This window comes from Nuphar pumila, unplaced genomic scaffold (genome assembly GCF_984573655.1).
Source record: "Nuphar pumila unplaced genomic scaffold, dmNupPumi1.hap1.1 HAP1_SCAFFOLD_208, whole genome shotgun sequence".
Classification (NCBI taxonomy): Eukaryota; Viridiplantae; Streptophyta; class Magnoliopsida; order Nymphaeales; family Nymphaeaceae; genus Nuphar; species Nuphar pumila.
In genome coordinates this window covers 42,246-64,465 of record NW_028323218.1, presented here as the reverse complement: position 1 = coordinate 64,465, position 22,220 = coordinate 42,246, and the positions used below count along the sequence as shown (strand labels likewise).

General features: G+C 54.3%; 1 protein-coding gene across 1 annotated transcript; it reads right to left on the bottom strand.

Moving 5' to 3' along the window:
* Positions 1-18,883: 18,883 nt before the first annotated feature.
* Positions 18,884-21,725, bottom strand: LOC149810783 (phosphatidylinositol-3-phosphatase SAC1-like). The gene is made up of 4 exons (XM_089994131.1): positions 21,554-21,725; positions 21,026-21,213; positions 19,930-20,432; positions 18,884-19,220 (listed from the first exon to the last, which is right to left on the bottom strand). The coding sequence occupies exons 1-4, from the start codon at positions 21,723-21,725 to the stop codon at positions 18,884-18,886; spliced, it is 1,200 nt and encodes a 399-aa protein (XP_089850257.1).
* Between the last annotated feature and the right edge of the window lie 495 nt (positions 21,726-22,220).

The following is a 22,220-nucleotide window of genomic DNA, read 5'->3' as shown; positions in this document are numbered from 1 at the left end:
GCTTTTTCTCTGGATGTGAAGATCTGCCGTTGCAAAGTTGATGGAAGTACAGAGGGACATGAATCGTTGCACGTAACGCACACCATGGCGTTGGCCGCTGCTGTTTGTCTGGATGTGAAGACCTGCCGGTGCTAGGTTGGTGGATGTAAAGAGGGACATAAAACATTGTATGCAACCCTAATGTGACCGGGCTTGCCTGGCAAGAAGCCTGGAGCGTTGTTCGTGGCGTTGGCACTCTTTCTCCGTTGCAAATCACCATGCAGCAAGTTCCGACAAGAAATCCACATCACGATTTACATCGACGAAGACATCAGCGCATAGGATGTGCCTCGCGATGCAGACACAAGCCGGCAGTGCAGTTGGCTGACCGCTTCCATAGTTGTCCCACGTGGGCCTCATGTGCAGCCTACCTCGGGGCATGAGGAGTAGCCAGTGCACGGCAAGCACGACGTTCCTAGGGCTGTGCAAAGGCATAGCTGCCTGTTGAATCAGCACCCAATAATAATCAGCACCTAATGATATTCAACCTATTATTCAGGTAACAACATTCCCGGTACCAGAAATGCACTCGTGCACAGGCTGAGCGCTTCCCATGTGCCTGACTGCCCAATGTGCTTGCAGCATGCCATCGCCGCTGCGCACGCCGGGTTTGGATCAGACGTGGGCGCACCTGATCGTAGACAGCCACAGCAAGGGGCTTGCAGATGAATGTGCCATCTGCTTCAGCGAGATCAACAACAGCTTCCGCCCGAAGGAGGCGATCACGCGCGAAGAGGACCTACACGATGAGGTGGACATGGACAGCTGTGGGGACTTGGATACTGATTCACAGTGCGACCAGCTCCTATTGGAAGCGGAGGCAGAGAGCGTCGCTGCTACGCTGGAGGGGGCTCGCTCCAGCCTCGCGTCCCCGCTCGCCACCGCCTCCATGACGTCTTGCTACCCCACCCCCCTCGACATCATGAACTCCTCCGCATCCAGTGCCCCTGAGGCCGAGGTTTGCCCTTCAGAGATCTCCCACCGTGGACCGACAGGTGCGTGCTGAGCAAGGCTTCTGTTGTCGGCGAATATTGCATGAATAATGCCATCAATTATGCCAGATGTTCAGTGATTTCTTAGGTCTGCATGGTACCTGGAGCGGTGAAAAGAAAATCCGTGGTGCTGAGACAGACGGGACACGCCACAGCACAGTTGTTGCTGTGTCCCATGCTCTTTGATCGACATCTGCCTGCTCTGAAAGTTCGTTTTTGCACAATGCATACTTCGTCCAGCGCATGGCAACTGGCGAGCGCGCTGTTGCCTTTGGTCGTGAAGACAACACATGGCATCGATTGTCAGATTTGTGACCCAATGATGTTATTATGAGCTATTGCAAAAGGGCATGGGGCCATGAAGGCATGGATCTTCAGAAGTTGACGACGAAGCCACAGGCTGTGTGCTCTTCGACATCTTCACGTGAACCACAGGCTGTGTGGCACACGCGTCCATGTGCTACATAAACGCCTCTGCAAATCCGCGCCACCTGTCGTCCTCACCCGGGAGAAGAACGGTTGTGTCTGTCCATTGCAATATGTGTAGGTCTCTGGACGGCCAGCTGGCGTCCGTTGCACAGGGTTTGTGTCTCAGGCCTCAAACGTATGCAAGTTGAGGCCTATTGGCGTGGACAGAATTCAGGCCTCAACGGGGCAGAGGTTCTCGTGTTGTTTTTTGTCTGCGCATTCCCACATTGTATGTGGCATTGTCTCTAGTCGGTGTGGTGTCCCTGCCTTTGGGCTCTGAAGCTGAGGCTGCGGTTGGTTGCAGATGCAGAGGGGGCAGAGTGTGCAACAGGGGCTGCTCACCCCTCCAGCACAGGACGCCCAGACATGCAAGAGTTGCCTCAAATACATGGCAACCTCGCACGGCTGGGGGACCACCTAGGAGAGGACATCAGAAACATGGGTCAGCTGTCCAACGCAAGCAACTCGGTGGATGGGAAGGAGGGTGCAGGCGCAAAGGAGGAGAAGCGTGGGACGCAGAGCCTGGACAGCAGCGCCATTATTGCATCGGGCCGCAAGCCCGATGACGTGGCAGCTGACATCATGAGCAAGCCCATCGGCACCCGTAGCAAAGAGGAGCTGCAGTTCCTCTACAAGACTCACAAGTGCGACCCCGCCCGCAGTGCTTTGCCCGGCAGTTTGCTGCGTGGGTCTGTGCCCTGCAAATGCATAATTTTCTGGGGCAGAAGTGGGGGCCGAACCCCATTCTGGCGACGCACTGTGCTCGCTCGTCAGCTGCCTCCGTGACGTGTCGCCAATTATGATTGCGGACGACATGCTGTGTGTTCGCCATATGCTCCTTCAGGTCAACCTTGTGGTTCTGTGCATTCCCAGGGAGGGCAGACAGAACTGAGTGTCGTCATAGCTCTTGATTTCTCTGCTCTAGGTACCCTGCTGACCCAAGAACTCTCTCAGTATGTGGCATAGCAGGTTAGTCGTTAATCACGTGATATTCGGCCAAGAAGAAAGCCTCGGTGTCCGTCTGTGCCTGGGCGCTGTGTCTGAGGTACGGCTGATCCATCTGATGGCTGAGCGCCATGCCAGAGTCCTGGATGTAACACATTCTCTGCAATCAACTGTGTGACAGACAACTTGACACAGAACGCGCACACTTGCTTGCAGTTGTCTATGGAGACGTAGGCAGATACAGCGAAGCATGTTCGCCTCCGTTACAGTCCGTGTGGCATCGCAATCGTCGTTTCGTGCTCTACGCCGCTTCGCCAGACCCTGTAGTTTGCGCGTCGCGATGCTTGAAAATACATTACTTTTGGGGTCAATGTCCGGATTGAATGGGGTTTGAACGCCATTCTGCCAATTCACTGCCGAGTTCGATGCGGATGTTGCGAGCACATGTCTCAAGCGGCCCCGACGTGTTTGCAGATATCGAGAGGATTCGATCTTGAACGGCGTGGCATACTCCAGCTGCGGCCACGCGTTCCATCCGCTGTGCTTGCTCGAGTACGAGAAGCACTCGCAGCAGCGCTCAAACCGTGATGGCCAGGCCAAGTGCCCCTTGTGCCGGCAGACGTACAACTGCAAGTACTTCCTCCCAGACGAGGACCTCATGGAGCTGTGCCGCGACAACATCATGCGCGAAGCTATCGAAGAGGCAGAGAAAGCGCAGAAGGAGGCGGCGCGGCTTGCAACCAACGCAGTGCAAGCACAAGCCGAGGCCGACCGCCGCAACCTCCAAGTTGCTCGGATGCGCTACAACTCCCCCTTCCACCCGGTGCGGCTGCCGCTCAAGACATGTCGATGCGTTACCAGACGGCCATGCCCCCCCCTCCCCCCCCCATCGACACGCCGCTCAACATGCGCCTGACTGGCGTCCACATGGGATTCACCGCGGAGGCGCCTGCGTCGCTCGGCGACCGCTCCGAGCCGCACTCCCAGGGCTCCATCTCGGGGGTCGCACGTAACCGCCCCGGCACTGCGCCCACATCCCCCATCCAGCACGTGACCACGCACGCAGGCGCCGTCCACGGCGCGCATGACGCCTTTGCGCAGTACGACGGCACCGATAGCGACGGGCCGTCTCCGTTCCGTGGTGCCAGCCCTTCCAACGCACCCTACGGCCCGGGGCCTGGGGACCGCGCGGGGCCCAGCGGCGTTCATGCCGGCTTGCCTGCTGGCGCTTCGCTGCTTGGCCGAGCTCTGGTGAACGATCTTCCGCCAGGGCTGATTGGCATGGCGCTTTCGGCGGGCGGTGACATGCCTGTGTTGGACCAGTTGGCCGCGATGCGCATTACCTCCGACGAGGCGCTACCCGGCTTGCCCCATGACGAGCAGCCGCACCAAACTTGAGCGCAGAAGCACATGAACTATGTCGTGCTCGGCAGCCATGTGTGCGCCCTGCAGACTTGTCCTGGCCACCTAGCTCTGCACCGTTGCAATAGTTCCGTTGTTGACGTCGTACAGCACGTCCGCAAGCAAAGCTATTAAATGGAGTGATGCGCATGCGTGTTTCCGCGGTCGGCACCTGCGCTTGGTCAATGCTGTCCACTCCGTGCAGTGATGGGTGACAGGAGAGTGTCGCCATCAATAAGGCATTGCCCAATGATATTGTCTTCACAGCCATATTTTCCTTTTCATTCTCTTCTCATCCATTATGTTCATTGTGTAGGTATGATGAAGCATGTGAGGGTTTAGACGTGTTTTGCTCAGGCGTTTCCCCATGTGTGGTGTTGAGATTTAGGCTTAGGCAGCCTCATGCGATTGTCACGTGAACTACATTGCGCCGTTGTGTTCTTTGGTGTTTCTTCGGGCAATACTGCCCATTCCACGCCTGACGTTCAAAAAGGGTTGCGCTTGCATGGCTGAGCATGAGCACCATCTGATCATTGATGAGCATAGTTGCACATAGAACAGAGTTGAGTGAGGAGTGCCACAGCTATGAACTCTAGGCTATTCATTTATCTGTAATGTGTCGGCCATGCCATGTTCCAGACCTCCTGCTTGACAGATGGCAGATTGGGCATGGTCTCTCACAGATGCCACTTAAAGCTCCATGTACCGTAGTATATTAGGCTCTTGGTTGAAGTGCTGGACTGCGTGACAGCGTGACATTTAGGATTCGTCCTTTCCGAACAAAGTGGACAGCGTGACATATTATTTATTCGTCCGTCGTGGCCGAACCACTGGCGCCGCAGGCGACAGTTTTCCAGAGTACAAGACGTCATGCATGCCATTGCATGGGAATCAGTTTCAATCAAGCCCAACATGCATTTTCATTGACATGTCATAGTGATATGGATATGAATCCATCAACACATAACATCCAATCCGATCATCCGTCGCCTATAGGTAGCGCCCGCAGGCAAGACGGATGGTGCGTGATACTGCATGATACCGCATGTTGAAAAGATGATGTTCTGCAAAGTTCAAACTGGCGTAACCTACTTAGATTTATCGCAGGCCTCGTTCTGGCTTGCAATTCTCATGCATCTGAGAATCGGTCAGGGTACACACGGTGCCGCAGGCACCTTGGAAATTTTAGGACAGCGCCACGCGTGACATATTAGATTCTCAGCTATTCGGAGAAAAAATTGCCCGTTGTGACGTGTGACCAATATAATATGCCCGTAGGTTGGGCGAAAGGCCCCAGTGTGACGCGTGACCAAGGGTCAGATATACTACGGTGATACAGGAACAATTGTCACGCGCTGCCAATGGTAAAACTGTTTATGAACAGAAATGCAAGGAAATTGAAGCTGTCAATCAACCTGTCGAGCACTAGCCCCACAAACAGTTGGGGGTGCGGAGCGTCTAGATACCTCATGCGGCAAGGCGCATAGCTGACCGATTGTGGCATGCTGACTGTATTGAACATGCCATTCCTAACCAGGAGCAAAGGAAGGCGCATGCAATCAGATAAGAGATCATCAATGCAATCATCGATACTGCTTATATTATAAGAGCATTGGTGATCTAAATGCTACGGTGATCACCATCTCTACCTTGCCTGTCTCCTTGCTCTGCACGCTTTGCTTGGTTGAGGCATGGCATGTTCTTCATTGCATATGCTTAGCTATCACACCTTGCAAAACACGTTTGGCAAGCTGCCCTCGGAAGTGGTGCAAGACTCCTCATTCCAAACGACAATACCAGAGTCGTGCATTTCAGTGCAGAGACAAGGCTTTGCATTTGTTTCTGCCTGAAGTCGTCCTATAGTGACAGTACCAAGTCGGACTTCTTGGACCACAATAGCTTGATTCCCAATGAGATGCATGTCACGTATTCTCAGCGCTGCAGGCTGTGTGCATGTCCCACACATAAGTCCGCTGATGTAGTCACACATGATAACTGTATGAGAGATTCCACAACCATACTTCCTGGATATGGTAATGCTGCAAAAATATAAAGCGTCATCATACTTTGCGCGACCGCGCTTGGCGGTACAAGCCAGCAGGGGCACGGCCTAAAGTGGCAAGTCGAAGCTGTGCCTCATATTGCCGACGGCATGCTGGGTCCGAGAGCACGGTGTTCGCTTCACTGAGGAGCTTGAAAAGCGTCTCAAACGCGGCACGATCCCCCTCGCGGGGTGCTTTGTCAGGGTGCACTTTGAGCACCAGCTTCCGGTAAGCTCCACGCACGTCATCAGTGCTCGATATGCGCAGCACAGCGTGCAGCAGCTTGGGGTGCTTGCTAGCCAGCCGCTTCTTCGCTGTTAGAAGCTCCCGCAAGCACTCCATCCCTCGCTGCTTGAGTGCCGTAAAGTCTTGGATGGCCAGCTCCCACTCCCCAACCTCCATCCATGCCTGTGCCCGTAGGTGCAGCAAGCGGGTGTCAAAAGTCCCTGCTTGGACCGCGGGGTGGCACACTGCCAAGGCCTCTAGCATGCTGCCCTGCAGGGAGGTTTCCGGGTCTGCACACGTGCTGATACGCACATTGTCATGGCAAGCTCAATGCTCGCTTGGTCAAGTACCTCGACCGGATGGTTAGTGGACGAGATGTTTGCAGCGTGACCTGCTCAATCGCATGCAATTTGTCGAAATCCTTTCTCTATTTGACGAGACACATTCAATCAAGTACAAAGGAATGCCACAAACGTGCTTCGAAGCACCCAACTCAGGAGCATATCCTCATGAGCTGAAATTGCCACTATCTGGGCTACGAGTCACTGGTCAAGAAGGTGGTCAAGAAGCCAAGAAATGGATTCCATGTTGATTCCTTGTTAATTGGGGTTGCCTTCAGTTCAGTGGTGTATGGAGGCAAGCCTATTTGTCGTACCTGCTTGAGGGCAGCCTGGGTAGACGATGTCAGGAGCTGGTTGCGCAAGGACGGGCTTGCACAGGGCTTGGACAAGGCCTGCTGGTAAAGCTGACGCGCTTCGGCCCAATCATTTGCTGCCATGCGAGCATCACCTTTGCGCTGCAACTCCTGAATTTCCTGCACAAGTATTTTCCCATTTCATTGAGCGCATAGCGACGCATTTTCTGGTTGGGGGGCAGTCTCTAATGAGGGTGACAACACAATGACAACAGATGTATGCCTGCAGAGGTGACACGCATGCCTTGTTGGCCGTTATGCGAAAAAATATGCTCTCATCTGATGATGATGTTGACATAGTTACAACTGTTTGCAACACTACCACATCGACAGAGACATTGGCAAACCCCAGGTATGCAGATAGTCATCCCAAGGCATCATCCATCGGTAACATGCATAGCTGGAGATGATGAGGACGCGCCTTGCTCGCGTCTGTGGCCACAGCGGGCGCGGCATACGTGTCTTGAACGGGTGAGCAGCGGGTAACCGGGGCGCCTGTGCTTTTCGCTCGAGCAGCGTGTGCTGCTGAAAAAGTGCTCTGGAGAGGCGCGTCAGCAGTTAAGGGCTCCTCATGGGGCAGGCGCCCCGAGAAGTCGCAGCTCTTGCGATGCGGGCAACATCCTGCCAACTGGTGTGTTGTTGCTGCCGTGTAGTCTGACCCTGAACGCCTGCCCCCTGCAACGCCGTCGCCTCCCAGGAGCGCTGCGTTGACGCCGGCGCAGCTCCTCGGCGGAAGAATCCCTCGCCGCCGCCGCAGTGGTTGGGAGAGATGTTTTGGTGATGATGGAACACCTGTGCGCGGGGAGCTGCTGCTTTTGAGCCTGCGCTGGCCTCAGCCCAGGGGGGCGGCTTGCCGTTTGCGCAGTGGAACGTCTCGGCGTCTGACTCATCGGAGGCTGTCGACGCGGGTGAGGGTGGAGTGGTGTATCGATCACGAGGTGCAGTATTTGGTGGTTTTTGCGGTGTGTTCGACTCCCCTTCCACGCTTGGACGCACCATGCCAGGAGACGCTTGTGATGAGGGAGCATGACTGTGAACGGGGTGGGCGCTTGCGGATCTCTGACGCCGCTGCAGGCCAGGTGCCGTTGAGGGTCTGCTGTGCAAACGCGCTGCCATCCACGGCATGAGGTGCTTGCCGAGGATGAGTGGCTGTTGAGTGCTGATAGCGAGGGGGGGTAGGAATGACAGGGCGAGTGTGTTTATGTTGTTGTTGTTCAGGTTCCTGAACCGTTGCAGCCGCAGTTGCAGACGTTGCAGCAAAGTCACGAGCTCCCGGGTCCTTGCGCGCGGTAGTTTCGGGGTGTGTGTTGTTTTGGATCCGGTGTTTCGGTCCACTGCATGGGAAGGCTTGTGGCGGGAGTCGGCGGTGCAGGAGCCGGTGCGTTGTTGTTTGTAAGATGCACCGCTGAAGGTCTGCCGACGTTTCGACCGATCGGCGTGGTGCTTGGACACCACGCTGCAGCTGCTCCCGCAGCTCCTCGTTGTCCCTGCAGTGCTCGATCTCCTGGTTGGGGTGATCAGCGCTTTGCCAGACCGTGTGATTCGCGGATCTAGATGCCCAAAATCACATGATTTTTAGGGACAAAAATGGGGCTCAAAACCAATTCTGGCTAAGCATTGGGGGTGCTTAGCTCTAGGTCTGTACAAAAACATAATTGGCTCTCTATTGTATGGATCAGCACGTACACAACTCGTTCATACATCTCATCATTTTTGACACCAGGCATACATTCTTGTTCAGGGTTATGTATCTCAGGGACTCTGACAGGATCAGAGTTCTTCAAGGTGTGTGGTCAGGGGTACATGCTGACCTTGCCATCGCGCACAAGGGATGATGATGCACCTATCAGCATGCGATGATGATGCGTTCATCCAGGTAGGATGATATCTTCTTTTGGTACTGGATACTGCCATAAGCCGTGTATATCTTTGTATGCCAGCCGCAAGCTCTGAGCTCTGCTGTTCCCCTGATGTACTCCCAACACGATTAATCATGTCTTGCGTTGTCCCATCGCAGTTCAGGCAACCAGGAGTGAGCTCGTTAGAGCAGACCCACTAGATTGTCGCAATAGCTTGCTGTCCTGTAAGTCAATCCAGCTTACTCGATCGAGGTGCTGCAAGTGTGCATGTTCGAAGGCACAAGTCACAGCATGTGAACAATTCTGGTGGCCATCATCATCAGTAACTCGGTGATGACCGCCAAAATAGGTTGCGAAACTCTGCTTTCGTGTGAGCATGAGAATGTTCGCATGAAACTGAGGGAATGTATGGCGTCTGCACAATGCGGTCCGCCAAAATTTCCCTCCCATATCTTGGCGAGGCAGGAGGCCAAGCAGGACGGTACAGATTCAATATCAGCAGGGTCTCGCACCTCTTGGAGTCCTTCAGATCTTGCTTCTTCTGCATATACGCTGATAGTAACGAGGAGTGATGCTCCGTCATCTTCTGCAGTGCCTGCAACAGCTGGAGCGTGTCAGCGACAACCGATGCAAGTGAAACGTTTTCTATTGGATGGCACCTTGTGGCTTGGCAATGACAGCATTTCAGCGAAGCATGCTTGTCTGCCAATATCAAACGATCTTTGGCACTGCAGTACAAGGCAAATTCACCAGGTTTAGGAGTGCTGCATTTTAAACTGGTGAAGACAGACACTCGATATCTCGAAATCATCTCACGAGCATACGAAGAGGAGCATGGTAAAGGTGGCCGAAGTGAACAAAAGAAAGACAGCGTACCTGGCAGGCTTGCCTTCGGGCTGAACACATGTCGCGGCATGCTTCTTCGCTCCTCAGAAGTCTATCCGTAATGTCTGACAGCTGTGCTTTGGCTCTCATCAGCTGCTCCCGACATTGCTGCTCGCGATGTTCGAGACCAGCAAGCTGCGGACAGCATGGCGGTCTTATCGAGCGCATGAAGCTCTGTCGGCTGGCTCGTGCTCTCGCGACCTTGCAAGCGCTGAAGTTGGGTAAGCAGCTCACACTGTCGCTTCACGGAGAAAGTGATGAGACTCTCCAGCATCTGCCCATTCGGTGAGGCGCAACGCTGAAATTCATAGTCTTTCTTTGCCCAATCCCTGAGGGCAAAGACAATTTGAGTTATCAGCGTGCTGCCCACGCGTTCAAGGTCTGATCCCATTGCCTTGGGCTCGCCAGAACTGTGGGAAGGAATGATATCGGATAAAGCTCGCTTCAGGAGAGAATCAATACATCCGCCAACCGAATTGTCCATGGTAGCCGCAGGGGTTCCCCTCTCGCCTCCTGAAGCGTTGTAAAGTCTGGGGACTTGCTTGTGGTTTGGGTTTTCTGGCCGAACGACTGACAGCCTTGCTATGTGGCGCTGTAATGCATCGAGGTGATGATCCTGGACCATACTGGCTTGCTACATGTCACGATGACAGCCTGTGGTTTTGTCTAGGTGGCATTGTAGATGGTCGTGGGACGTCAATGGACCCTATCATGGGTATAGTGCTGGAAAGGAAGACAGCTGTAACGTTCGAGTAGATTGCAATGTACCTACCATTACCGTGGGAATGGCGCCGTTTACCTGATCATCCTGAGCCTCCATTCCATGGACCATGACATGGTGCAATGTGCACAACGCATGCGATAGTCGATTTGGACATGTGTGACAAGAACATAATACGATGAAGTCGTCAACAAACATTGTCGATGTCATCGACAATGTCATGGACACTGATCGCATGCGTTCTATAGGAATCACAGTTTGGTAATTGACTTTGTATGTCTGTTTTCTGAACAGCGCCACCCTCACACAGGTAGTGTCCACGCCTTGAAGTTAGCGTCGTACGGATCGACTCGCGTCAGCTTTCGATTGACGTGCTCAAGCGTGAAGAGTTGCATGCGCAGCCTGCGGCGGGAAGAGGTACCGTCCGAATACTCAGTGTTGATGACGGCGAGCCACACGTGTGCCCTGTGAGCGTCCTATTCTCTGCGAGATATTCTTGATATGCCTTACTACGGAGCTCGTGAGCCCAATCAAGATCGAGACATATTTCCCGGAGATGTCACGGGCGTCGGCACGGCCAACATGCTGAGAGAGTCTTTCACCCAGAAAGGAAGGTACCTCATCGGAGTGGAGAGCAGGGTGGGCCTCCTATTCACCCATGAATGCATGTCATCAAGAATCCCCTCGAGCTCAGGCTAGACGGCACTTGCCACGCACTCTTCAGCAAGTGTCATCTCGAGATATCCAGATGACATGGAGGCAACAAGCACCATGCCGAGCCACCCCAGGTATTGCAGTTACATTGCATAACAAAAAACAGGATTTACAATGCACACGCAGTCCCACAAAATGTTTCCGTTCATCGTGACGTTGCCGGCATTCTGTGCACTAACCAGGCATGACCATCAGATTGCTAACCACGATGTAATGCCGGCATAATTCAGGCAACAGTTTGTAATGGTGGCGAGCCACTGAGCATCACACAGGCAACATAGTGTGAAAGTAGAATTTTATCTATGCGTTACCGTACCAACATACACAAGCGAGCGTTTTGGGACACAATTTTTGGCTTTTCTTTCTACATAGTAAGTACCTGAGAATTCAACATATTTTATCTTTGTAAAGTTGGCGGTGAGCCAAAAACAGTGACTGCCCGTTTGTTGGTATTGTTACGGCAATGCATAACGTTTTACCCTTTCACACTCCCACGAAGGAGACAGCACATGGAAAACTGTGCTGCAAAGAAGTGTCCTTTCATCCGCCATCGCTGGGCATCCAACCAAGCAAAGTCATATCATCAACACCATCACCCCAAGTTTGCAGTGACGGAGGGCAACTTGCCCAATGCAAGCACATAGGTGCGAGATCAGCTCTGGCTGTCTCACGCGACCTAAAGACCCCGATCATCAATCGCCAACTCCGCCTTTCTTTGTGTGGGTGTATTCATTTCATTTCCCAGCCACTGAACATGCGCTGAATCAATCAAGAAGCATTGGAACCAGGAAGCATTGCCTGGAACACAATCCCAGAGGCGGTGCAACAAGCCCCTTTTGACGCCAACAGCTTAAATCGCATCACCCTGGAGCGCGAGGCGGTCCAAGGGCGTGAGGTCGCGGTAGAGCGTCTGCAGGCCACACAAGTTGTCGCACTGCAGGAAGTAGCGGTCGCGGAGAGCCTGCTCGCAGTTGACGTCCATGAGGCTGTTGTGCACGTTTTCACACCACTGCTTGTACTCCGCCAGCAGCGCTTGAGTGTGTGCAGCGTCTTGCGCGAGGTCTGTGTTGCCAAGCCAGGCATGCGCGACATCAGGCGTGATGCCCATCGCCTCTGTAGGCCACAGCGCACTCTGCCCCGGCTGGAACTCATGCCTGCACTGCCCCAAGCAGATGAGCACGAGCCAAGGTTGGCGTGACAGCAACAAGCCCTGAACACCCTGTATCTCGTAATCTACCTCAACCGCAGATGGCACAGCGTTGGCGGGCTGGCAAACGTAGTTTGACGCACTTCAAAATCTGCCGATCATGAGTCACCGGGCATGGAATGAATGCTATGCAGCCCACTTGCCATAGCCAGAAGGATAGAGCTTCGTACAGCAGCAGAATGGCAACTTTGCAGTTTGCCTCACCGAAGCATAGCCAAACGCAACATCAACGTCAAGTCTACACCTTTCTTCTGCTCCGCTGCTTGAGCAGCACGACCTATGTTCCGCAGGGATATTGCTCAGGCGAGGATTACATTTGAGCCTCGCCAGGCAGTTTGATTTGTGGTTCTAGATGCCTGAAAATGCATGATTTCTTTGGGCAGACATGAGGGTCGAAGCCCATGCTGGCGAAGCACTAGATACATCGCTGACCCAAATAACCGAGGGGCCTACTCAACAGCCGCTACTGTGGGAAGGGAACCCTCTGCAAGTCATTGATAATAGTAGACCTAACTCCCAAGTAGTTCTCGGAGTTACCAATGTCCATGTGGATGTGCTAGTGATGCAAAATGATTCATCACTATCAGCACCAACCCATCTGCGGCTTGTGGGCCTGGCCCATTGCCAAAGCAGTGTCCATGTGGATGCGGTAGTGTTGTAAAAGATACATCATAGCCTCGAGATGTCAGAGATCGCCAGGCAGCAAAACGGTGAAGGAACTGTGCCAGGAGCAGGCGAACACAAAGCTGAGCGAGGCGGACCTGCTGGTGGGAGAGGGCTCGCGGGTAAGGACCGTCCAGAACTCGTCGTTGCGGGTGGGGCTGTTGGCGTAAGCCTGGGGGTCGACGCTGCGGCGCTCGAGGGTGCGCAAGCGCTGCGAGCGACCCCGCGCACTGTTGCGAGGGTCTCGGCTGTCAGCGTTAGACGCCCGCTCGACGTCGCGGCTGCTCCTGCGGTAACTCTCGAACGAGCCTTTGGATGCCGCGTCAAAGGGGTCCTTGTCAAGCGTCGCTACCATGTGCAAGTCCCGCGACCCCATCGAGCGCAGGCTGCCGCTGACTCCCGATGTCTTCCGCCGCAATTCCTTCGCTCCGTCAGCCTCCCGCCGCCACGTCCCTGAGTGCTTGGCCTGGCTCGCCGAGGCTCGAGCAAGCACGGGTTCGGCGGGGTCTGGCATGTGCACGAGGATGCTTGGCGCCGCCACCGCGGCGGCCCCTTGCAGCCATGCGTCTGGGGCGCCCATGGCCATGGCGATGGCCGAGTCCTGGCAGATCCAGTCACCGATCTGCATGTCGCTGAGGTGCGTGTCGGCGAAACTCGGCAGCGGAGGGTGCGTGGCGACAGCGCCTTGGATGGTGTCGCGGGATTGTTGCCCGAGGGAGCTCTGCGTTGCCGGGGTTTTGGAGGACACTGCGGTCATGCTGGACTGCGTCAAAGGCGGCGACTCCTCCACCAGGGCTAGTCCGCGTAGTACCGTGCTGCATGTCATGCAGTCCTTGTTTGCATGATGGCAAGTTGCCACTAGCACCATATGGCATGCATCAAGGCTTGTTTTCCGGCGGATATCACGTGATTAATGCCATGAATTGTGCAGGATGTTTAGTGACTTCTTGGGTCAGCAGGGTACCTAGAGAAAAGCACAAGCTATGGCATGCACTTGCTACGATGAGTAGCACGCAGAGTCTGATGGCCCCACAATACCACAACCATGTCACACAGCATGTCACACAGCATGCCGCCCCCAAGCAAAATTACATAAACGCACAGACCGCCTGGCCATGCTGTTGTGTACAGGCTGGGAGGGATGGCTTGGCCCGTGTCAATGGGGGCGCCTGCAAGGCGGGTATCCGTCCCATCTGGATAACTCCATATTCAAACGAACGAGGAAAATGGAAGTATTCTCTTCCAATTTTGGCGTTTCAAGGTGGGTATGCGTCCCAACTACAGATGGCTCCTTGAGCAGCCATGTCTACTGAGTGTGAAATGATACGATGTTTGTAATCGCTGCCTCTTTCACGAATGTTCACACAGACAATCCCACGCCCAAGAAGACGCCTAGAAACAGCGCAGATGGAGCAGGTGTAGACATGATCTCGGCACCTTGTATTCCAATGTTCGCACAGAAAGCTCCCCGATATGAAAAACGCCTAGTAACAGCGCAGATGGAGCAGGTGTAAACATGATCTCGGCACCATGTATTCCAATGTTCGCACAGAAAGCTCCCCGATATTAAAAACGCCTAGTAACAGCGCGAATGGAACGGGGGTAGACATGATATCAACACCTTGTATTTTCGTTTTGATGCAGAAGACAGGCACACAGTACGGGAGGGTTCAGAGTCTCACCTGCGATGCCTGAGCGGGGCAGCACTGTGGCTCTGCCAATGTGGTAGCGAAGCTGCTGGAACCTCGTCAAGGACGCCTGAATTCAAGGCGAGAAAGGGATCTGCGTGTGCTGAGATGAATGCATTGCGGTAGTAGTTCCGCGTCGACATCGAGGCCAGCTTGTCCCACGTGCTGATTCGCCTCAACGAGCCTGCATCGGCCGCTCGACGCGGGTCCACAATGCCCTCCTGGGAAGCCCATGTTGAGTTTTGCAGCGAGGTGGCTGTGTTCTTGCGATTGAAAGGAGTCATGAACCTGCACCCGCGATGACCTTTTCAACGCCTTGCCTCCTTCCAACAACACCACACGCCATGCGGCCTCCCTTGCACGTGCCGAGCGCTGCTGACAGCAGTGACAACGACAGAATGAAATGTGACATTGTGCGATGTTACGTAAAGAAGGTGATTTTCAAGGCTTTCTAGGAAATTCTTGTTACATGCGACCGTAGTAGTGCACAGCAAATCTACGGGGTTTGGGGCCCCACCACCTCGGACTGGATTGTTATGCGCAGCAATGATACATCATTCAATGTCACCAACCTAGATTTTCATTACTTGCTGCGAACTATCGAGGCTGACACTTCAGAGCATGCCTTTCGGCCTGAACGGGGTCCAAAGAATGCCAACCAATGTGGCTTGATGTACCTCAGCAACCTTTGCACAAAGGACTGCCTGAGCATGCACACAATCTGTGGCGGCAGTGCCTGCATGATGCGAAGATGTCTGAATGCAGTGCACATGGCGAGGTCAGGTTGCAAGGTCCAAAGTTCTATCCAGAAAAGTTAAATTCTTTCTATATTCTTCCGATATTCATTTCCACATTGCTTACTAAAATCACACAAGGCCTCGACCGCTATGCGGTCTCAGCTCTCGCAGTACACTCGTTTAGGTTGGTTGGATCACTGCCTGTGAGCTCGCCAATGTGCCCCAATCACTGATGAGCCATGATGCACATCGGATCGCACCCAGAGGGATCGAAGTCACCATCGCCAAAATGCTGCAGGCCCTCACTCTGCTGACGGGCAATCACGCCAGAGTCGCCCAGGGCGCCAGAGAGGTCTGACGAGCGCCCCTTTGAGCGTGCACTCAGCCTGCCATCTTCCGCCCTTGGATTGTGCTGTGTGGATTTCCGCCGCCTCGACCTCGGACTGCCTCGCTTGCTCCGATCACCCCCCTCCGCCCCGGCGAACCCATACCGGCCCATTGACAATGCCAACAAGTGCCCAAAGCTTGAATACTTGGCACTTTCCGGTTGCGGATTCGCCGAACCATACACGGCCTCGTCGTCACCGAGGGCCTCGCCGCCTGCCGACCCGGCGCCCGCAGGCGCCTGGTCGATGCCGAACGGTATGAGAAGGCCCGCCAGAGGCGTCTTCCGCTGGGGTGGCGCCAATAGGACGTCCTCGGCGTCGAGGGCGCCAGCCCCGGTGGCCAAGGCCCGGGCGTCTGCGCCATGGTGCCGTGCGGATAGTACAGGGTACGAGGTGCGAGCCAAGCCCGGGACATCCGGATCTGACGCATTGCTGATTAAGGAACGCCGATTGTGCAGGGGCCCGCTTGCGCCTCCCAGAGGCCCGCTCGCACCGCCCCCCCAGTCCCCCCCCATCGATGCCAAGCTTGTCGTCCTCGTCATGATGCGCCCTGAGGTGCCAGTCGGTGACGCAGCGCTGTCGGCGCTCGCGCGCATGGCGTCGTTCCCTTCGACATACTTTGCAAGCCCAAACGTGTTTTTGAAGAACTGAAGTAAAGGCTGTGTGCGTTGCCGCGTGCCAACGTCGCGATGAAGACGCACCACCACTGGCTTGCCAGTAGGCAGCGCCATCACGCTGTCAAAGGACACCATCGCGTCCTCCACCTGCGACCCCATGATAAGCGGGTCTGCACGGTCACGAGCCCACGGTAGCTTCAAAACGGACCGGAACGTCCACGCTGTGTCTGCTTGAGGTGCCTCAGTCAGCGGCTCGTCCAAGACTGGCAGCGAGTCATCATTGCCTCCCGCCAGCATCAGGTCCAACCGTGCGGTCACCTTCATGGTACAGAAGCATTGCATTCAGCATACGCAGGAGGGCAAAAGTTACTGACATCGAGTGACTGCAGTTTAGAGTTCCTCAAAAATTACTGAAGCTGTTCACGTCCAGACATTTGCAATGATTCAGGACGATTGGCGTGCATCCTCGTCAGACGTCTGGCAAAAGACGTCTGGGAAGGGTTCCAGAGCATCTGCATTGCGGTTAGCAGCGGGCTGAAGAAGAGAGAACCTGCAATAGAAGTTTCTCTGTCCTCCTCTTGAGCCATGTCACACAAGCAGCATATGAAGAAAGCAGATCATCCTGTGGCTCCAAATCCGAGATGGCACTACAGACATGAGAATTGTGGCAGCTACTGTCACCGATTCTTGTACGCCATTAGTTTTTCAACTTTAAATCGTTCTTCAGTACATGCCGAGAGGAAAAAGTAACGAGGCAGGCTGGCATACCGCACGGCAATGAAACAAAACTGGGACGGCCCAATGACCTCCAGCCAACAACCCAGACATCCAGGAGAATGTAATCAACGACGGCGGTACACAAGCGCTTGAGAAGCAATCGATCCGATGGAGACCCGCACCTCGTCCACGGCTGCTGCCCCGTCTGCGTCGCCAGACCTCGCCGGTGAGTCACCCCACGGCACATGAATCCCGACCCCTAGGGCAGACACAGGGGCGCCTTGCCAGGCAGGGAGCTCCTCCCGTTCAGTGCCAGGGCCCAAAGCGGGGCCGAAGTCCGACGTCGGCGCCTTCTTCGCGCTCACCTCGCTGCCACCGCTTCCAATCGTCTGCTCCGCAGGGTTGTCACCAGATCTTGGGGGGGTGTGACGAGGTGTGCTGCGCGCGCTGGGTGGCCCTGTCAGGGCATCAGGAGGGGTCTGTGCAGAGCAGGTGGAGAGCGGGCCAGCAACGCTAGCGGCGTCAGAGTTGCGTCCAACGCCGTGCCAAGTTGAATCGGCATCGTATGAGCCTGCCTCTTCCGTGGTCTCTTGTATCAAGTCTTGGCTTATGGAGAAGTGTGAGGAGGGGCCTGCAAGGCAAACCGGCAGCCGACTTCAGACACGACGGATGTGCCGACAACGCAGCAAACAAGAACCATCCTCGTCACGGTCCGCTAAGGATGCTCATCATTCTTGTCATTATCCTCGGAAATGACCATCCTACCAAGCAATGCGACGTTGGCAACCACCTATATAGCAGCAACATGGCATTGCAGCCAGAAACACGCTTGCAACTACATCTGTACGAGCCTGCAATGTTAACTTCATCTGTTGTGAGCGCCTCTGCGAAGTAGCTTGCGTCGACGTGAAAGCCTCGCAGGTTTAAGCTTCAGCACCAGTGACTCGTCAGAATGGTATTTGACCCTCATGTCTGTCTCCAAATATCATGCATTTCAGACATCTAGAGCCAGAATTCCCGCTGCCTGGCAAAGCACAGCTCAGCACTCATATTTCAGACGGCAATGTACGACTGGTTGTTTCAAGGTCGTGGACTCCGATCCAGCAATGAGGCTTGAAACCAACTCAATCAAGAACCACGCCATGTCTCTGAGGCGAGCACTGCGCCGACAGGGACGTGCACAAGGGGCTTCATCCGCACGCCCAGACGCAAGCGCCGGGGTACAAACGGTTTGGTGAACAAGTTACCTGTGGTTGAGGGCGGGCCCACAACGTTCACGGGCGTGGATTCCACATGCGGGGGCGCCCTCACTTTCAGCGAACTGCGTCCCGACGATGATGCCTGATGCCAGTCCCAGGAAGGCCGCGACGGCGCATTTGACGGGCTGAGTGTGTGCATCTGCCACTCCTCGTGCGTTTCAGCAAGCTTTGTGAGCGGCGGCAGCTTGCTGGTAAACGAGGACGAGCGCGCACCTATGCATCAGCACCGCAAGCTCAACGACTACAGGCCCATTGTACAGGCAATCTACAGGCAAAAGGGGCAGAGGTGGAACCCGAAGGACAGAGGGAAATTTTGCACGAGAGGCAAAAAACTGCAGAGCTACCAAAGGCAAAGGTTCACTGTTGAAGTGACTGCAGATAGTAGCACGCATTGTTTTGTTTTCAACATGCAGAGCTAGCAGGCAGGTGTGTCTGCAAGGTGGAGGTCCACCTTGCAGACACAAACAATGTTGCAGCCATTGTTTGAGACTGCAGCAGCACACTGACTGGCAAAGTACTGCAGTGGACGGTCGATTGCTCCGCGTTGGTGACTTGTCAAACTCAAAGCTGTTTTTCGACCCACCGAGATCTGGTCCTTTGAAGTCTGACACATCAGTAAATGACTCAAACTGGAAGTTCCTTGTGCACCGGAATGGTGTGCTCGTGGAGGAAGGGGGCAAGTGGAGTCCGCGCGCACGCACCAGCATGTAGGTAGTAGTCAGAGTCTAGATCCCAGAGAGCGGGCTTGTCGATCTCGGGCACAAAGTTGCCGAGGAAAAGGTTCATGGCGTCCTGCTTCTCCGCGTCGGTGATGGTGTTGGAGTAGAAGCGGCGGATAGAGGTGAGCACATCCCGCGACTGCATTGTGCTCTCCCAGTGCCCCTTCTTCCGCTGAAAGAACGCACTATGTGCCTCACTGCCACCGTACTGCACCGCAATGCTGTTTCCCATCTTCTCGTACCTGCAAGGCCCTCAAAAGGTCAGTCACCCCATCAACGTTTGCACATTTTCAGAGCCTGGAGACCTCATGCCGCACACATTTCCAGTTAGGCGCAAAGTCAGCTCCGGCTGTCTTATGCGTACTCCCATACCTGATTTCCTTAGATCCAGTTATCAACGTTGCATATCCTTTTGGCTGGTGCGTTCATCTCATTTCATGCCACCTTTTCTTCAGCAGGTCAAGCTCCTCGAATCCACGCTATGCAATTCTTTGATACCGCGCTTTCAGTACCGCAGCTTGCAACGCTTTGGGGATTGTCACTAGCCAAATTGGTGCCGATAACTGCTGCTATGGTCGGCAAACAGCACGAACTGGAGGAATGATCCCTGGACTTTGACAGGAAAATAGCATAGGCTGCCGAAAGATACCGGTGATATCGGCAAGTACCATAAATGCACAATCTCTGCATTGAGCCTGGCTCGGCCTATCGATACCTAAAGTCCCTCATTCGGCCATCTGAATGTGCTATGGAATAAGCACTGAAGTCCTCCTGCTGAATGTTCTATTGGATATGCACTAGGATCATGCAATGGTACGGACATGATTATGCCGGAAACGACTTCCCAAGAGAGCTTTAGTTTTGATCAGCAGGAAGGTGAACAGGTCGGCACGCACTGAACACGTCTACGCTCTTCAAGGGCACGTACGTCAAAAGGTGCAGGGAGCGTACATGTCATAAAGAGCGACAGCCATGCTGCTGTCGTGGTCGATCGGGCTAACGTCAGATAGGCCGAGCGCTTCGAGCTGCTTGCTGAGCGCGATGAGGCCATAAATGCACTGCGCGACGTTTGTGCGATCCAAGCAGTCGATGCAATTCGTGCGCAGCACCCCCGTTTGCAGCTGCACGAGTGGTGCAGCTTGCGCGGAGGGGGGGGGGGGAACAGCCGCGGGAGTGGCATCAGGGTCCGCAGAAAGCACCGGGGCGATGCGCCGCGGCATGTAAACAAACACACCAGTGTGGCTGAGGGTAACCTCGAGGACGGGTGTCATTTCTGGGAGGAGGTACTCCGGGCCCTTGCTCTTGGCAATGTTGGAGAAATCCCATGAGATGTACTTGACCTGCTTCTCAGCCGCGACCTGCGAGTTGAGGACACGCACAGCGTGCGCAAGCTCAGCGCGCAGCACACTTTCCCGCGCCCTGTGCTCCTTTGCTTTCACTAGGTTAAATACCACCTGAAGGAACACAGGCATGCGATCAGGTCAGGTGTCAGGTGGTTGCGGCACGTGCGTTGTATCAAATACCTCAAGCTGAATAAGCGCTCGTCACACGACCATGGATTGCTTATGAATTGATCATGATGCAGACTTCCTACAGCCCTCGTCGACTGGTAAGTTGTCACATCGCTGTTTCACTCTGAAATGCTGAACGTGCTTGGAAGATTTGACAACCCAGGAGCTGATGTGCATGTGAATACGGTGCAGTCTTTGTGAAAAACAAATATCACATGATGTATCTTGTAACGAAAAGTCCGCATCCACATGGACATTGGCAACTCCAAAACTACTTGGGAATCAGTGCTACCGTTTCCACCACCTGAGGCAAACGTACCTGGACCAGCCTGACTTACTGTAGCCAATCACATAATCATCAGGTTGTGCAGACAGAGTGAGCATCGACAGCATGCAACTTCCGTTCATGAATGTCACACCCAAGACTGTACAAGCGCTTGTGTCGGAAATGTTGATTTTTATTATCTAATTGTGTATGCGCTGATCCCACAAGTGGGCAGCCAACCACGGTTTTATCAGCCCTAGTCAGAGCTCACCACGGGATTGCCGTAGCGCTCCTGAAGATCCGAAAAGTGGAGGGAGGTGGCGATGTAGAGCGGGTCAAAGTGCTGCAGTTGGATGGAGGGCTTCACGTTGAGAGGGCTAGGGTCTTGCGACCAATACAGTGGGATACTGCCCCGGACTTGCACAACCGAGCTCAGGGCCGGCCGGCCGGTACACCAGTCTTTCCCTGCAACCGAATCCCCTGTGCTAAGCAGATACTCAGATCTCATCCCTCTGAATTTCAAGCTCCTGCTGTCATGCGTACACGCTCTCAGCTAATCATCTTGCAAGCCTGCACATCAATGTAGCTCAATTGATGTATGGTAACATATATGACCACACCGAACTGGTGGTGCATGATGGGGATTACAATGGTGAGTATGAAAACTGGTTTTACACCATTTCAGTCACGACGGAATGCTAAAACGCGATAGGTCATGTCACGGTCATAGTGACATGCATGTCTGGAAACCAGGGACCATGGCAGAGGAGGAGGTTACAGGCTCCACAACAAGACGCACCCGCCTGAATGATCTGTTCGCTCTCAACGTCGTTGGCCACGTCGCCGCGGTCGTTCACGCCGCGCTTGAGATAGCGCGTGCCCGCGAAGTAGCGGGAGCGCCGCGCGCTGAGCGTGATCTGAATCGTTTGCCCAAACACCGACAGAACTTTCTGCTCCCAATAGCCGTGCATCACGGGCAGCACCCACTCACTCGGGACCTGCACATGGCACGACCCTCGTTGCTGCGGGAGCAGATGCATGAGGTGACGATGTATCGTTGTACACCATTGCATCCACATGGGCATTGGCTACTCCAAGTACTACCTGAGAATCGTGGCAATTTGTCACTGATACGGTAAACGATTTCATGGCTTATGATAGTCGATATCCATGAAAATATAGCGATGCTGTAAGACACCTGCCGGTTACCTTGACAAAGATGTGTCTTGGTTGCTTCCGGCCTGAGTCGTACTTCGTGCTCTTATCTATGTGATGCAATGATGTGTCTTGCAGTTCCTGTTCTTACCTATGTGATGAAGCGATAACGTGTATTGATGTTGCTGACGTGAAAGAGAGCACGTGGTTGCTTTGGCCTGTACCGTCTGGTTCTTGCTCTCACCTGTGCAATGAGATGATATGCATTTTCACAGCATCACATGTAATGATCTGTCTTGCGGTCCTGCTCT

Excerpts from the sequence above, each read along its gene's own strand:
- LOC149810783 (XM_089994131.1), bottom strand. The coding sequence starts at position 21,725 with ATGCACGGCTATTGGGAGCAGAAAGTTCTGTCGGTGTTTGGGCAAACG. Across the intron at positions 21,214-21,553 it reads CGAACAGATCATTCAGGCGG|ACTGGTGTACCGGCCGGCCG; the intron begins GTGCGTCTTGTT and ends TTGCAGGGAAAG. Across the intron at positions 20,433-21,025 it reads AGCGCTACGGCAATCCCGTG|GTGGTATTTAACCTAGTGAA; the intron begins GTGAGCTCTGAC and ends GTGTTCCTTCAG.